We start from the raw sequence: 17,889 nt of genomic DNA on the forward strand, positions 1-17,889 counted from the left end.
GAATATCCACCAGAGCTGTTGCCAGAGAATTTAATGTTGGGGTTGAGTGGGCAAGCGTTGGGGTTGAGTGTATGGGGTTGAGTGGGCAAGCGTTTTTTTGATGTCAAGGTTGTGAACAGAGTGCACCATTGTGGCAGTGGGGTTATGGTATGGGCAGGCATAAGCTATGGATAATGAACACAATTACAATTTATCAATGGCAATTTGAATGCACAGAGATACCATGACGAGATCCTGAGGACCATTGTTGTGCCATTCATCTGCCGCCATCACCTCATCTTTCAGCATGATAATGCATGGCCCCATGTCTGTACACAATTCCTGGAAGCTGAAACTGTCTCAGTTCTTCCATGGCCTGCATACTCACCAGACATGTCAACCATTGAGCATGTTGGGTATGCTCTGAATTGACGTGCACAACAACGTGTTCCAGCCATTGAAGAGGAGTGGGACAACATTTCACAGGCCACAATCAACAGCCTGATAAACTCTATGCGAAGGTGGTCACACCAGATACTGACTGGTTTTCTGATCCACACCCCTACCTTTTTTGTTAAGATATCTGTGATCAACAGATGCATATCTATATTCCCAGTCATGTGAAATCCATAGATTAGGGCCTAATTTATTTATTTAAATTGACTGATTTCCTTATATGAACTGTTACTTAGCAACATTTTTGCACATTTTGTTTATATTGTTGTTCAGTATCGTATAGTCTTTAACTCCCCTGATTACTTGTAGCTGTATATTCCGTTAGTTTGTGCTGTTGGTCTCACTCAAGTGGCTGCTAGCACCGTCATGAAAAGGGGCATGAGGGAATCCCTACAATATTACGTATTTCTAAGTAGTAGGTGTCGGGGTAGGTTCCTTGTTACTTGTCAATCATTGGCTTATTGGTAAGTAAATAAATCAAACCTTTATGAATGCAATTGCAGACAGAAGTTGACAACGGAAACACAGCACGTATGTTTCAGAGTAAGTTCTGCAAAGTAAAAAAGGTCAAAGTTGCTTTAATATACTTGCAGTCAACCCCTAGTGGTGTAACTGCCTACGTCAACACCTTCTACTCATGAGACCAAGCCCATGCATATACAGTTATTCAAACTTGCAGGAGAAAACAATAGTCCAGTCTTTTCTAAGGGGTCAGCAGTTCCATTCACCTGTGGCTTACAGTGGTATGTCTGACTTCTCTCTTACCTATTTACTCCCCTGCAGGGGTCTATGTCTATGTATCACTTTTAGCCTTGAGGCGCTTTCTCACAGACACTCTGTTTTGACTGTTTTGACTAACTCACATCTCTCAGACCGTTTCTTATACGAGGCAGAGACTAGAAAATAATTAAACCTTATAATGCATATATATATTGCTAATCTGTGGTCCAGGACCCTATACATGTAGTGGGGGAGTGTCTTATAACCCTTCCCCTTCTATTAATACATCATAAGCATAATCAATTATTATAATACATCAATCATTTGGTGTAGCCCCTATCATGACCAAGGTGACCCCCATCATGACCAAGGTGACCCCCATCACAGGCAATGCTGAAAAGTAATCTTTAGACGTACTTTTCTTAAATGTAGTTTTGTAATTGACCAAAACAAGCAGACAAGAAAGTAACCACAAGTTGTTTTCCCCACAGGCAGGCAGGGGCGCAACGTTCTATCTACTACCGACTGGGACTATGTAAAGGACATGTAATGAATGTGTTGTTAATATATATTGCATATGTTTCTCCATTTAGTTTATTTTGCAGTTTCCGAGGTCACCATAGTGGACCTAGGCCGTTTTCAGGAAAAATCATGCGTTGTGTCTTTGATAGTCTCATGTTTACCTTATAAAAAACAAATCAACTTTGAATTAATTAAAATAGTTGTATTTGGAATTAAACATAAATACATAATACATATTCAATACAATATTCAATACAGAAAGAGTATACTTTCCAAGTCACAGGGGGCTGCTGAGGGGAGGATGGCTCATAATAATGGCTGAAATGGAGCTAATGGAATGGCAGCAAACACATGGATCAAACACATGGAAAACATGTGTTTGATACCATTCAACCAATTCTGTGTACCAAGTATGTCAATTGTTTTCTTAAAGGGGTACTGAACTTCCTGATTTCAATTCTCCTCATTAGGAAATTAAACTAAATGAGTTTTGGGTCTCGGAGGCGCTCTTTGATGTGGGCGTCTCTTGTGTTTGTTCCGACATGGGAAGCATTTCTACTTACACTGTGCTAAAATAGTACACACCCTTTGAGATAACTTGAAACATTCAAACAAGGTCTTGTGTCTGGAAGAAGCCTAAATTAGCTAGCAAGCTATCCAACTTCTTTGCCGGCTGGTGTGCGACAGTGTCAAAATTGTTTTGACTTTGGATAGCCTATCTCTGGGGATAGTTTGGGACTGTCAATAAATTACACATTGTAAATGGGACAATATTTTCATGTTACACATGTTTTATAGGTGTCTCATGAAATGCTTACATTTCTTTAATGTAGTTGGTTTGAGACAGGCCATTTTCTACCAGAGAATATACGTGTTTTATTGCCTTCAGTTGCTCTTTAAGTAATGCTACTTCTCAAAATTATAATAATAATCAATTATGAAATATAAAATTAACATTTTCTCTGTCTGAAGTTTAAATCTGACTGCACTGGGAAATGTTATCTTTAATGATTTGTTTTATTATTGTTTTTAAATTGGCAGTGCATTCAGATTATAAAATCACCTTAATGTATAGCAGGTGATTTATAAAACTCTAAAATCACATAGAACATAATCAGACAATATTCTCTGTGTGCATTAATGCATGTTTAAGATGTAAGTACTTATTTTCTGCACTAGTGCTCTTCAACAAAAACAGATCAAGTCTATGTAGTGATGATGTCTTGTGAAAAATGTATTGCATTTTCATGTATGTATTGCAAAATATGTATAGCAATGTATTGCACCATGTATGGTTGGAAATAGACTCAAAACAATTAATGAGCAGCTTTCCTATATCACATATCTATATGCCCTTTTATGACTACTATCACATTATATCTACCCATTTTTTTAAGAAGATGAATATTGCAATGTCCGATAAAGCCCCAAACATTTATATTGAATCTCCAATATATTATCTCTTATTTAGGGCTGGGAAGGGTCTCATGTGAATCAGAAGATCATGGGATGGATAAGTGACCCATTTCAGTGTGGAACATGCCTTGTCATCATTTTGCCTGAGGAGCTACAGGCTAGCCACAAGTAATGACAGGTAGGAGGACATAACCATTTTTGAAGAACACGTGCAGGAGGTCATAGCTCAGGGTTTAAGAGTTCAGGGGTCAAGAGTGTGTTTGCATACGTGTAATGAATATACTGCTTATGATGGAGCAAACATAGTGAGAATATAAATCTGAGATAGTCCTCTCACTCCTCCATCCATCCCAGGTGTGCATTGGTTTAGCCCAACCCAAGGTTCCACCAGACCAGCAGATCAGCCCAGATCAGGAGTCCTTGGTGCCTGCGAAGGGAAAGGTGTCCACCCATCTCTGTGTGCGGGCCTTGCACTGGTCCCAGTCATAGAGGGGGCGGTACTGGAAGTGGCGCTGGGCCTTGTCTGAACCCACTGTGAAGGAGGTGCTGGCCACAGCGAGTGTGTAGCGGTTGAGTAATGGTGTGTAGCTGCACACAGGCTTCAGCACCCAGCGGAGCAGGTCATTCAGGCACGCCACAAACCACAGCACCAATAGCGGAACATGGACCTGGCGGAAGTTGAACCCAGACAGGAACTGCATGTTGAAATCCTCATAACTCTTGTAGGGTGAGTCGTCATAGCAGAAGTAAACTTCCCCTCCAAGCCTTTGGGGGTGCTCTCTCAGGGAGCGAGCAGCCAGCAGATGCATCCAAGCCACGTTACCTGAAAAAAAAGAAAACTATGCTGAGAACGTGTATACCACTAGCCTAATCCATTAGGGCTGTTGAACAAGTTAAGTAGCCACCTTGGTACATAACCAAGAGCCCAGTAGAAAATCAGCTAAAAGGACAACTCAAGATCTTGTAGGTGTGGCTAGGTATCAGCACGCGTTTCAGGACTCACCTGCATAGACACGACCATGTTCCGTGTCCTTTGGGACGCCTCGAATGATCCAGCCCCCTGTCCTCACACCCATCTGATAGAAGTCCCTCATCAGCTGGTGCTGCTCACCATAGATCCCTGTGGGACGGAGGGAGCATGTGTACAAGCAGGCCCCTTCATTCACCTGGCCAGAGAGAGGAGAGGAAGGATGTGGTAACAGAGCATTAGAAACTGATGGGAGCGGATGGGAAATGAAAACACTTTTGAAACCCAGTATCCCAAATATGCTGTTTTAACTCAACATGTTAACAGAAGGGTGGAGTAGACTAACACACAAGGCCACAAGGGAACACTTCAACAGCTTTTTGGCAGAGTAACAGTCGACAGGAATTCTACCATTTATCATAACTCAGAAATATTAGGTTTTTTTTGCGCAGAGTAACAGCACAAATATGGCCATTGGGCGAAAAAATCTTACATGCAACATAAGCTCCAAAACATTTTTTGTAATGGATTACTATAGTATATTTGTGTTCTGCGGTACCTTTTGGAGCAGTTCAGTCAAAGAGAGAGAATAAGTATCTGATTATGGTCCATGAGGGGATTCCCTATCTGAATCAGGCTATTAATGAGGGTACATTTAAAGGCAACTATCCCCCGGATCTTTCAAATGTCCATCAAATAGAAGTGTGTGAGTTGGTCTGTGTGTGTTTTTACCGCGTCTTTGTATGAGATGCGATGTGTTAATACAAGTACCTTATTGCCGTTGGCCTCCAGCACCAGTTTCTCTGCCTTGGCCTTGCTCCTGGGGTAGGGCATATCGTGATAAACATTGTAGATGGTGTCTTCATCACCTCTGTGCATGAAAGAGAGAGAGGGAACGGGGGGGGGGGTGTTATTATTTGATGATCTTGGAACAGAATATCACATTCACATGTGGAATGTGGAATGATTCAGTATAATAGCCAGATGGACATTGGCAGTTTTCATGATGTTGTTTCTCCTTGCTGGCTGTGCAGGATTCATATCCTGTTGTTTCTGTGAATATTTTAGCAAAGTCAGTCATGCATGCAAAGACTGACAGACATTTTTACAGATACTGTGACTGTTTTAGCTGATGTGAAAGGAAGAGAATGCCAAACACATCTGCAAATCCGAGGTGTGTGTGTGTGTGTGTGTGTCTGTCTGTCTGTCTGTCTGCATCTGGAAAATATTTTCAACACGAGTCAACTGGCAGGACGATTTCAGGGTTGGCTGGTGACCAACTATTTCCCTCATCCCTCTCTCTCTGTCACTCTAATTCCTTGGTATGACAGAAATTCGTTAACATCTGAAATGTTACGAAAGAGATATAACGACGCCACACAAAAACATCTACAGCTCCCAGGACCTGCCAGCCTAAAACAGGTATAACCAGACAGTTATAGGCTTTGTGTACCTGAGCCTATTACCTAACACAGGGCTGTCTTTATGATGTAGTTATTGTTGCTGCACAGTTTTCCTGACATCATCACACAGCATTGCAAAGTACATTGGCCTGGATATGTTCATGTTGAACTGGCAATGTGCAGCTTCAATTCAATGGTGTTCCTCATAGCTACTACTGACTGTCATCATCTTTGTCACATATCCACTATTCTTCTTGTAGGGACCATATGTGATAAGTACATTCCTAAACACACCTATGATAACACACAATGACATACACTGAGTTTACCAAACATTAGGAACACCTTCCTAATATTGAGTTTCATCCCCCCACTTTCTCCCTCAGAACAACCTCAATTTTTCGGGGCATGGGCTCTACAAGGTGTTGAAAGCATTCCACATGGATACCGGCCCATGTTGATTCCAATGCTTCCCACAGTTGGCTGGATGTCCTTTGGGTGGTGGACCATTCTTGACACACACAGGAAACTGTGGAGTGTGAAAAACTCAACAGCGTTGCAGTTCTTGATACAAACCGGTGAGCCTGGTACCTACTACCATAACCCGTTCAAAAGGCACTTAAATATTTGGTCTTGCCCGTTCACCCTCTGAATGGCACCCACACACAATCCATGTCTCAATAATCTCAAGGCTTAAAAATCCTTCCCCTTCATCTACACTTCATCTACACTGATTCATGTGGATTTGACATCAATAAGGGATCATAGCTTTCACCTGGTCAGTCTGTCGTGGAAAGAGCAGGTGTCCTTAATGTTTTGTATAGTCAGTGTAGAGCATAACATGTCTGCCACATCAGAGGCTAGTGCTTTTGTCTGTGTTAGAGAGGGAGGGATGAGAGAGAGAGGGATGAGAGAGAGAGGGATGAAGGAAGTGTGCCTTGATGTGGGCTCTGCTTAATATCCATCATCCACTAGACCTTAACGCAACACTATGACTGGAATGCTCTCTATCTTTCATGTCTCTCTAATAATAATACTAATCTTTATAGTCTCTCTCTATTCCTGTCTCCCATCTTTCCCCTGACCGGTCTATCTCTCCTCGCAGTAAATGTCTCTCGATTGAGAATTAGGGAAGAATAGAGACATACGAGTTCATAGAGAAATCAGAAAAGAAAAGAAATAGGTCACATGCCTGATATAATGCAGATAAGGGAAATATCTACCGTACGGGCCAGACAAAAGACAGATGGAGGAGAGGTAGTGATTTAGTGGAAAGAGGAAAAAAAACAACGAAAGCCTAAAGGAGAAACAGATGTTTGTGAAGTAAAACTCTACCTGATAAAGGGGTCTCCTTTCACATTGGGGCCGACCACCTCCATGCTGCTGGTGTAGACCAGATACTGAATACCATTCTCCACACAGGCATTGATCACATTCACAGTTCCTGTTAGAGAGACAAGGAGAGAGGAAGAGAAACATTCTAGAGGCCAATAACTAGAGGTAATCATTGATTTAATTGCAGAAAGAAAGGGCCAGGGTGTGATGCGGTCAACAGGAAGTGCGTGCAGAACATCTGGACAGAGACATTGGCAGACTATGAGTACACAAGCACCTGGAGGAGCATGTTCTAGGAACTAGCCCGGGATGATAAGTGTTTTCTCAGAGCTCAACACAAACATCCTAGAAGGATCTGATATACAGTAATTACACTAACTAATACAAACAACTATTCCTGTGAGGACAATGTCACATTTTCCAAGAGATGAAGAGCAGAAATATGGGACAGATACCCAGATCTGGGACAGTGACACACACACCATAGTAGGCCACCCACCAGACGGGGAATAGATACAATAACCACAAACTGGAAACAAAGTGTCGGTGTTCAATTGGGCTTATATAATGGTTCAAAGGGCTTGCTATTTTAATTTGATGATGTTAGTTTAATAGAAACCAGATGACTTGCAGTGGATCACAGAGAGCAGCTGATTCCCTTCAATAAGTTGAGTTTGTAGGTAATTCAGTTGCATGAAAACCACCTGACAGGCTGGCACTAACCTTATCGTGAGATGTGAAACCTTTTGAGAGGAGTCTTTTACAGTCATTTCAATCTCATGACAAGCACACACACAATTTCTATAAACAGACCTTCTCAGAGACTCACACACATTTACCCACTACATAAATAAATAATGACCTTATTTGTGTGTGTCTATGATTGCTGACTATAAAACCATTGTTGTAGTTGTCATCCTTTAACAGACTCAAGGGGCAGTTTTATAATCAGAATGTTCAGAGGAAAACACCAGGCACTATAGGAAGGGAGAGGCGACAGGCAAACAGGAAAAACGTGGGTTATACCATGAATCACAATAACTTTCGGGAATACTATTTCATGGGTTTTCATGAGTCTCCATAACAGTTCCTGCTGTGATTTAATTTACAGTCAAGAGAAGGCAACCACCCCTCCTATGTTTGTCTCGTTCTATCATCAATCATCTCGAAGGCAAACATTTCTCTCTCTTCTCTTTTCCTTTCCCTCAACATATTTTCCATTCCCTTCTTTGTAAATCCTCCTGTGTCTTAAGGCTTCCACACATCGCACCGAATGTGGATCTAGTGTTCGTCTGCCCACCGTTCAGCGCGCTGTGTTTTAGGGACCACCCGCTGTAGACGTCTGACTGACTACATTTTTTTTGCGATTCTACATGTACAAATTGGTGCGTATTCTCGGCCAGTGAATGCTATTGCTGCGTCTGAGCCCTTACCTTGAACATTCACAGCCTGGATGACTGTCTCAGGGACTCTGTGCCAGACATCCACCAGGCTGGCCGTGTGGATGACCAGGTCTGCCCCCTTGGACACCTCCAGGACACTGGAGTAATCTGTGATGTCCCCCTGCGTCACCACCACCTTTACCCGCTCTGACGAGGGAGAGAGGGAGAAAAGTGTGTGTGTGTGTGGGGGGGGGGGGGGGGGTTGTAAGATGTTAGATATAATGTAAAAGAGATTGTTTTCACCTGAATGAAATATCTATAAACTCATCTACAATGCACAATAATACAATTGATCCTAGATTGAGATTGGACAACAAGCCATGGACATCATGTACAGAATAATAGCCTAAGAGAAGAATCAGACATATTGTGGTTAGAAGGCACATATGTTGTGTGAGGAGGAACCAAGTCTTTCTATGCATGTTTACATGGCTATATGAAGTATTCTTTCATTCTTTGACTTGAGTGTTAATTTGTTTCCTCTAAATCAGATCCTACGTTGCCTAGCTACAGAACCAAATCTGGGTCCACTGAGGAACTCTCTGTCTCTGTTTCTGAAAAACATGTCATCTGATTGTTGCTATAAAAGACCCAATCACCCCACCACAATTAATGTCTTCTCATACAAGGTCTTCATGTTTATTGGAACACCGGTAGGTGGGTCACAACAAAATCACGTTCTTCACAAATGTGTCTTTTGAGAGCATTTGTCTGTTTGTTCCGTCTTTCCTTCTTGGAATGATAAGATGGAAAAGAAGCTGCCCTTATTCTCAATGTGCTGTCCCTGGCTTGGCTTATCTAGATCATGGCCTTGAAATATATCTGATGACCATGAAGCCAGGACGGGGCTGGAGTCCAAGTAACCACAGGAATGGTCCTGACTCTTAAAAAACACACACTTGCCTTGAGGTCACACTACTGCAGCTGTCTCTTTTAGCTCTGCCTCAGTGGCTTGGTTAAGTAGAAAATCAAATCAAATTCTGTTAGTCACATGCGCCAAATACTTACAGTGAAGTGCTTACTTACGAGCCCCTAACCAACAGTGCAGTTAAAAAAAATACAGATAAGAATAAGAGATAAAAGTAACAAGTAATTAAAGAGGAGCAGTATAAAATAACAATATATACAGGGGGGGGGGGGGGGGCGGTAGAGTCAATGTACAAGGGCACCGGTTAGTTGAGGTAGTATGTACATGTAGGTAGAGTTAATTAAAGTGACTATGCCGAGATGACAACAGAGAGTGGCAGTGGTGTGGAGAGGGTGCAATGTGAATAGTCTGGGTAGCCATTTGACTAGATGTTCAGGAGTTTTATGGCTTGGGGGTAGAAGCTGTTTAGAAGCCTCTTGGACCTAGACTTGGTGCTCCGGTACCGCTTGCCGTGTGGTAGCAGAGAGAACAGTCTATGACTAGGTTGGCTGGAGTCTTTGACAATTTTCAGGGCCTTCCTCTGACACCGCCTGGTATAGAGGTCCTGGATGGCAGGAAGCTTGGCCCCAGTGATGTTCTGGGCCGTTCGCACTATCCTCTAGTGTCTTGCTGTCGGGGGCCGAGCATTTGCCATACCAGGCAGTGATGCAACCCATCGGGATGCTCTCGATGGTGCAGCTGTAGAACCTTTTAAGGATCTGACATTATTTGATGATTTCCATTGAACCAAACCAAAGCTGGGTTTTGTAATTACCCAGTAACTACAGTAACTGTAATTGAAGTAATTACAGGAAGTGAACGCTTCAGTCAACCTTGTCCTCTGAAGTTTACAAGCCCCTCCCTTACTAGGCTACTGTAACTACATGAGATGCAGCAGCAGATCCCATGCTACGCAACATATACACCAATAACCAAGTTCAATTCTTGGTTTGTTTTGGTTATCGTTTTAATCACTCATACACCTTCATATCTAAAGAGAACCTACAGAACGTAAATACTTTAGAAACATTTCAAGCAAAGGCTCAATGTTAAGTTGCAAATCTCATTCAATCACAGCATCTTGGTCTTTTCAGTTCACTGTTACAGCAAGATTAGAACTAGACTATGAGCTCTGATTACATAAAGTGTACTTTTGGCCTCACCCTGGCTGGGCTATATGAATAATACTAGCCACCAGGCTTTGTGTACGCTTTGGAATAGCCTACATCCCTCAAATTCAAGTCTGGGCCTCGAAGCCTGCTCCACTGCGTTTTTTCAATGTCCCCTTCTAATCAGTGACTGATTTAGACCTGGGTCAAGAGGTGGGTGCAATTATTAATCAGGTAGAGCAGAAAACCAGCAAGCTCCAGACATAGTAGGAGGTGAATACCACTGGCCTACATAATGAATGGTAAGAAAATTATTTTTTCAATTTTTCCTCAGCCCCTACATCTCCTCTACTTGAAAAGCACATTCTCACCATGGGAGAAATATATATGTTTGGTATTTAAGAGAAAACAAGGTGTTTTAATATTACCTGGCTGTAGCCTATGGCAATATAGAGGTTAAAGACTAACAATGTAAGCCTATGTGGGCGATTTCATTTGTAATCAATGCCATGTATTTAGCTCATCAGTCAAACACATCTATGGAGTGATCTTCTATCACTGGGTTTGGAGGAAGGCTCTGTCCAACAAACCTGTTGGGTGTGGCCCATCTGTGTCCATGACCCCATCATGACATTGTTCATGCAGACCGATGCAGTCAAATCAAATCAAACACATTTATAAAGAGCTTTTTACATCAGCAGATGTCACAAAGTGCTTATATAGAAACCCAGCCTAAAACCCCAAACAGCAAGCAATTCAGATGTAGAAGTGACCTCAGCGGAGTGTAGATACAGTGCCTTGCGAAAGTATTCGGCCCCCTCTTTGCGACCTTTTGCCACATTTCAGGCTTCAAACATAAAAGATATAAAACTGTATTTTTTTGTGAAGAATCAACAACAAGTGGGACACAATCATGAAGTGGAACGACATTTATTGGATATTTAAAACTTTTTTAACAAATCAAAAACTGAAAAATTGGGCGTGCAAAATTATTCAGCCCCCTTAAGTTAATACTTTGTAGCGCCACCTTTTGCTGCGATTACAGCTGTAAGTTGCTTGGGGTATGTCTCTATCAGTTTTGCACATCGAGAGACTGACATTTTTTCCCATTCCTCCTTGCAAAACAGCTCGAGCTCAGTGAGGTTGGATGGAGAGCATTTGTGAACAGCAGTTTTCAGTTCTTTCCACAGATTCTTGATTGGATTCAGGTCTGGACTTTGACTTGGCCATTCTAACACCTGGATATGTTTATTTTTGAACCATTCCATTGTAGATTTTGCTTTATGTTTTGGATCATTGTGTTGTTGGAAGACAAATCTCCGTCCCAGTCTCAGGTCTTTTGCAGACTCCATCAGGTTTTCTTCCAGAATGGTCCTGTATTTGGCTCCATCCATCTTCCCATCAATTTTAACCATCTTCCCTGTCCCTGCTGAAGAAAAGCAGGCCCAAACCATGATGCTGCCACCACCATGTTTGACAGTGGGGATGGTGTGTTCAGGGTGATGAGCTGTGTTGCTTTTACGCCAAGCATAACGTTTTGCATTGTTGCCAAAAAGTTCAATTTTTGGTTTCATCTGACCAGAGCACCTTCTTCCACATGTTTGGTGTGTCTCCCAGGTGGCTTGTGGCAAACTTTAAACGACACTTTTTATGGATATCTTTAAGAAATGGCTTTCTTCTTGCCACTCTTCCATAAAGGCCAGATTTGTGCAATATACGACTGATTGTTGTCCTATGGACAGAGTCTCCCACCTCAGCTGTAGATCTCTGCAGTTCATCCAGAGTGATCATGGGCCTCTTGGCTGCATCTCTGATCAGTCTTCTCCTTGTATGAGCTGAAAGTTTAGAGGGACGGCCAGGTCTTGGTAGATTTGCAGTGGTCTGATACTCATTCCATTTCAATATTATCGCTTGCACAGTGCTCCTTGGGATGTTTAAAGCTTGGGAAATCTTTTTGTATCCAAATCCGGCTTTAAACTTCTTCACAACAGTATCTCGGACCTGCCTGGTGTGTTCCTTGTTCTTCATGATGCTCTCTGCGCTTTTAACGGACCTCTGAGACTATCACAGTGCAGGTGCATTTATACGGAGACTTGATTACACACAGGTGGATTGTATTTATCATCATTAGTCATTTAGGTCAACATTGGATCATTCAGAGATCCTCACTGAACTTCTGGAGAGAGTTTGCTGCACTGAAAGTAAAGGGGCTGAATAATTTTGCACGCCCAATTTTTCAGTTTTTGATTTGTTAAAAAAGTTTGAAATATCCAATAAATGTCGTTCCACTTCATGATTGTGTCCCACTTGTTGTTGATTTTTCACAAAAAAATACAGTTTTATATTTTTATGTTTGAAGCCTGAAATGTGGCAAAAGGTTGCAAAGTTCAAGGGGGCCGAATACTTTCGCAAGGCACTGTATGTGTTGTTTACTATCCTAACATTTCCCTTTCAGTGACATTTGCTAACTCTCATCTCTGTCACACTCTAGTATGTATCTGACTTTCAGCTTTCCCATCTCTCCCTCTCAGTCCATCTACCTACTGCCCACTCTCCACCTCTATCCCATAAATGGCTCTGTTTCTGTAGTGAAGACTGACAATGGAATAAAAGTTTGTACAAAGTTAGTCAATTAAAATGTGCATGTTCTTATGCCTGAGAATATATGAGTAAGAAAGGTGTAAGCCAAAGATAAAGGGTGTCAGAAACGAGTTTAAGGAATACAGCTGATATCCAGAATCTATTTGATTGGGTATGTATGTGGGTAAAGATCTGTGATGCTAGTCTAGGTTCTCACTTTCAGTCATTTCAATGTGCTAAGGTAGATAAAGACCCGAACTGTTTCACTGAGGAGTTGACACCCCACCTCTTCTCAGTGCATAAACCCCTGGACATTCAAGATTAGAGGTCTTGCCACTTGAGCCTCTATATATATATATATATATATATCTTACTAGGAGTAGCTGAGTCCAATAATAATTGTAACCATGAATAAGCGTTAAGAGTAGCTTAACTCTCATGTGTAAAACTCCACCAGTCCCACAACTGCAAATCATTCTGGACATGTATGAGCCGTTTTCAACTCAGCAGCCTCGTGTGGTGTATGGTTATGCCAATGAAATATGCATAAAACATTATTAGACAAGAAAACTACAAATGGAGTTTGAGCATGTCAGTGAACTGCCAGACATTTACAATTTATGTTTCAAGCATATATTTTTGTTTTACCTGTGCTGTGGCCATTTAAACTTGAGTCGATGTGTTTGTCAAAAAGTCGAATTTCCGTTACCGCATCCTCTTTCTCCAAAAGGACCTGTAACAGGTGTTGTCCGAGGAACCCACAGCCCCCGGTGACGAGATAAACCAGGCCCCGTTCTTTAGTCGACATTCTCCACGGTTGCTAGTTGCTACTATCAACAATTGATGTTTGGTTGATTAGTTACTGAGTCGTCCTTGTTGATTTTCTCCAACTCCCTCTGCGATCTAACGTTCTGAACGAGCGGAGATAAACAACGAGAAAGAACCAAATGAAAAAAGACAGTGAGAGGTAGAGGTGCGTTCAGTCCTCTTAAACGTTTGCTACGTTGAACAACCGTTTGTACTGAACGACACGCTCCCCCAAAGGGTTATTGTACGTTCTTGAATATACTACCGTTTGGTAGATGTGGCGAGGTGTGGCTGGAAACAATGAGTGACGTGTTTAAAGGGAAGTGGTCATGCTAACAGTGTTCCCCAACCCTCGTCGTTCAGTACGGCACCGTTTCCGTTCAATTGAACGTTCCAGAACGTAAAAACTTACTTAACGCAACCCTGATCGGTTTGGACACAGCGATCGAAAACTGCTCCGCTTCACTGGACTTAATGAGTGACCTTCGACTTAGTGTTTGTTCTGTCATCAAAGAAAGGCAAAGATCACTATGCAAAATTAACTCGATTGGTCTTCTCATTTAAATGTAGCTTACTGTAGATAGGCTATATGCCACCATGATTAGATTAGAATTTATTAGTCACATGCACGGGGTTGCAGATGTAATTGCAGGGTACAGTGAAATTCTTAAACTCTGAGCTCCGACAGTGCAGGTAAAAGGGAAGTTATTTAAACAATACACCAAAACATATATACACATTCCCACCTCTAACAGTGATAAATGTCCATTGGGGTGGGGGCAGGATACATGTTTGTTGAGGGGGGAAATGTCCATTGGGTTGGGGGCAGGATACATGTTTGTTGAGGGGGGAAATGTTCATTGGGGTGGGGGCAGGATACATGTTTGTTGAGGGGGGAAATGTTCATTGGGGTGGGGGCAGGATACATGTTTGTTGAGGGGGGAAATGTTCATTGGAGTGGGGGCAGGATACATGTTTGTTGAGGGGGGAAATGTTAATTGGGGTGGGGCAGGATACATGTTTGTTGAGGGGGGGAAATGTTCATTGGGGTGTGGGCAGGATACATGTTTGTTGAGGGGGGAAATGTTCATTGGGGTGGGGGCAGGATACATGTTTGTTGAGGGGGGGAAATGTTCATTGGGGTGTGGGCAGGATACATGTTTGTTGAGGGGGGAAATGTTCATTGGGGTGGGGGCAGGATACATGTTTGTTGAGGGGGGAAATGTCCATTGGGTTGGGGGCAGGATACATGTTTGTTGAGGGGGGAAATGTTCATTGGGGTGGGGGCAGGATACATGTTTGTTGAGGGGGGAAATGTTCATTGGGGTGGGGGCAGGATACATGTTTGTTGAGGGGGGAAATGTCCATTGGATTGGGGGCAGGATACATGTTTGTTGAGGGGGGAAATGTTCATTGAGGGAGCAAATAGCTGACTAGTGGGGGCTATTCAGCAGCATTATGGTCTGGTGGTAGAAGCTATTGGCCAGTCTGTCAGTTTTTGCCATTATGCTCCTATACTGCCCGCGTCCGAGTGATGGAAGCGGGGAGAACAGGCCGTGGCTCGGGTGGCTGAGGTCCCTGATTATCTTCTTGCCCTTCATATGACACCTGGTGTTGTATGTGTCCTGGAGGGCAGGCAGTGTGCACCCAATGGTTCAGCTGAGGGTACCACACTCTGTAGCACCTTACCGTCAGCAGCGGTGGAGTTGCCATACCAGGCTGCCATACACTTAGGTTGGAGTCATTAAAACTCGTTTTTCAACCACTCCACAAATTTCTTGTTAACAAACTATAGTTTTGGCAAGCCAGTAAGGACATCTACTTTGTGCATGACAGAAGTAATTTTTCCAACAATTGTTTACAGACAGATTATTTCACTGTATCACAATTCCAGTGGGTCAGAAGTTTACATACACTAAGTTGACAATTCCAGACCATGATGTCATGGCTTTAGAAGCTTCTGATAGGCTAATTGACAAAATTTGAGTCAATTGGAAGTGTACCTGTGGATGTATTTCAAGGCCTACCTTCAAACTCAGTGCCTTTTTGCTTGACGTCATGGGAAAATAAAAATAAATCAGCCAAGACCTCAGAAAAACAACTGTAGACCTCCACAAGTCTGGCTCATCCTTGGGAGCAATTTCCAAATGCCTGAAAGTACCACGGTCATCTATACAAACAATAGTACGCAAGTATAAACACCATGGGACACGCAGCCGTCATGCCGCTCAGGAAGGAGACGCGTTCTGTCTCCTAGAGATGAATGTACTTTGGTGCGAAAAGTGCAAATCAATCCCAGAACAACAGCAAAGGACCTTGTGAAGATGCTGGAGGAAACAGGATCTATATCCACAGTAAAACGAGTACTATATCGAAATAACCTGAAAGGCAGCTCAGCAAGGAAGAAGAAGCCACTGCTACAAAACCGCCATAAAAAAGCAAGACTACGGTTTGCAACTGCACATGGGGACAAAGATTGTACTTTTTGGAGAAATGTCCTCTGGTCTGATGAAACTGTTTGGCCGTAATGACCATCGTTATGTTTGGAGGGAAAAGGGGGAGGCTTGCAAGCCGAAGAACACCATCCCAACCGTGAAGCACGGGGGTGGCGCCATCATGTTGTGGGGGTGCTTTGCTGCAAGAGGGACTGGTGCACTTCACAAAATAGATGGCATCATGAGGTAGGAAAATTATGTGGATATATTGAAGAAACATCTCAAGACATCAGTCAGGAATTTAAAGCTTGGTCGCAAATGGGTCTTCCAATTGGACAATGACCCCAAGCGTACTTCCAATGTTGTGGCAAAATGGCTTAAGAACAATAAAGTCAAGGTACTGGAGTGGCCATCACAAAGCCCTGACCTCAATCATATAGAACATTTTTGGGCAGAACTGAAAAAGTGTGTATGAACAAGGAGGCCTTCAAACCTGACTCAGTTACACCAGCTCTGTCAGGAGGAATGGGCCAAACTTCACCCAACTTATTGTGGGAAGCTTGTGGAAGGCTACCCGAAACGTTTGACCCAAGTTAAACAATTTAAAGGCAATGCTACCAAATACTAATTGAGTGTATGTAAACTTCTGACCCACTGGGAATGTGATGAAATAAATAAAAGCTAAAATAAATCATTCTCTCTACTATTATTCTGATATTTCACATTCTTAAAATAAAGTGCTGATCCTAACTGACCTAAGAAAGGGAATTTTTCTAGGATTAAATGTCAGGAATTGTGAAAAACTGAGTTTAAATGTATTTGGCTAAAGTGTATGTAAACTTCTGACTTCAACTGTACATATATGGAAAAGTATCTATTCTCATTATAAACTGAGACAAGTGTTGTTGGGAACACACAACCCAGTTGGTCATCAATGTCTGTCTAAAAGTGTATGACAGAGTCAGACCGATTTCCCAACATGAAAGAGAGGAGGATGGCATTGGCGTTCAACTAGTCTACAAGTAGGGTGAGTTAACATGTTTTATTTTACTTGCTCACACACACACACACACACACACACACACACACACACACACACACACACACACACACACACACACACACACACACACACACAGAAATCAGTACCATGGACAGCCACATGATATTTAACAACATTGATTGAACTAAATTGTTTTTGGTATCTTTAAGTTTGTTTTCAGTCTATTAAACTAAGCATATATAGCCTTGTTGATTTTATGATGTTTAAGTTGAATTAGTGTGGTAACTCTGTGGTTGTATAACGGTAGTGTATGAACTAATGGCTATAGAGCAAACAACGCAATTGTGACAACAGGCTGTAATATGGCTTTTTTACTGTCTTGGCTTGGCTTGCTCAATGATTTTAACCACGGAACTCTACTACCTGTCAGTCTGGGGCAATGAAGAAGACAGCCCCAGTGGTCTGAAAAAGTCTTCCTTTAATTCTTTCTCTCTGACTGGAATGGATTGAATATCATGTCAAATGTCAGAAGCCTTATTGTTCTCCTGTTTTAACAACATGGCCATTCATCCAACATCTCTCTGTGTCCAATAATAGCCTTCTTGAACAGCCCTGTAAGTCATGCACACAGCATCATTTGAATGGACAACATATTGTGAAACAGATATTGTACTAGCGTAGACCTACATGGAAAGTGACACAAACGGTATTGTATTTCCATTCCTTGCATATTTCCAGACAGTCACATGATTTACAGACAAGTTACCTATAGTCTCAGCTACAGACTGGAAAACATTGTCATTGCCAG

General features: G+C 42.3%; 1 protein-coding gene across 1 annotated transcript; it reads right to left on the minus strand.

Annotated features, from left to right (window-relative positions):
• Positions 1-1,864: 1,864 nt before the first annotated feature.
• Positions 1,865-14,177, minus strand: LOC110538636 (3 beta-hydroxysteroid dehydrogenase type 7). The gene is made up of 6 exons (XM_021625576.3): positions 13,485-14,177; positions 8,232-8,387; positions 6,799-6,907; positions 4,832-4,931; positions 4,097-4,259; positions 1,865-3,916 (listed from the first exon to the last, which is right to left on the minus strand). The coding sequence occupies exons 1-6, from the start codon at positions 13,642-13,644 to the stop codon at positions 3,504-3,506; spliced, it is 1,101 nt and encodes a 366-aa protein (XP_021481251.1). The 5' UTR covers positions 13,645-14,177; the 3' UTR covers positions 1,865-3,503.
• Between the last annotated feature and the right edge of the window lie 3,712 nt (positions 14,178-17,889).

The sequence above is a fragment of the Oncorhynchus mykiss genome, chromosome 12 (assembly GCF_057628025.1).
Source record: "Oncorhynchus mykiss isolate SJ-2025 chromosome 12, ASM5762802v1, whole genome shotgun sequence".
Taxonomy (NCBI): domain Eukaryota; kingdom Metazoa; phylum Chordata; class Actinopteri; order Salmoniformes; family Salmonidae; genus Oncorhynchus; species Oncorhynchus mykiss.

Bases quoted from the DNA above. Each gene is read 5' to 3' on its own strand.
- LOC110538636 (XM_021625576.3), bottom strand. From the start codon at position 13,644: ATGTCGACTAAAGAACGGGGCCTGGTTTATCTCGTCACCGGGGGCTGT. The intron at 8,388-13,484 runs GTAAAACAAAAA...CTCCCTCGTCAG, and splicing joins TTTAAATGGCCACAGCACAG to AGCGGGTAAAGGTGGTGGTG. The intron at 6,908-8,231 runs GTAAGGGCTCAG...TCTCTCTAACAG, and splicing joins CCAGGCTGTGAATGTTCAAG to GAACTGTGAATGTGATCAAT.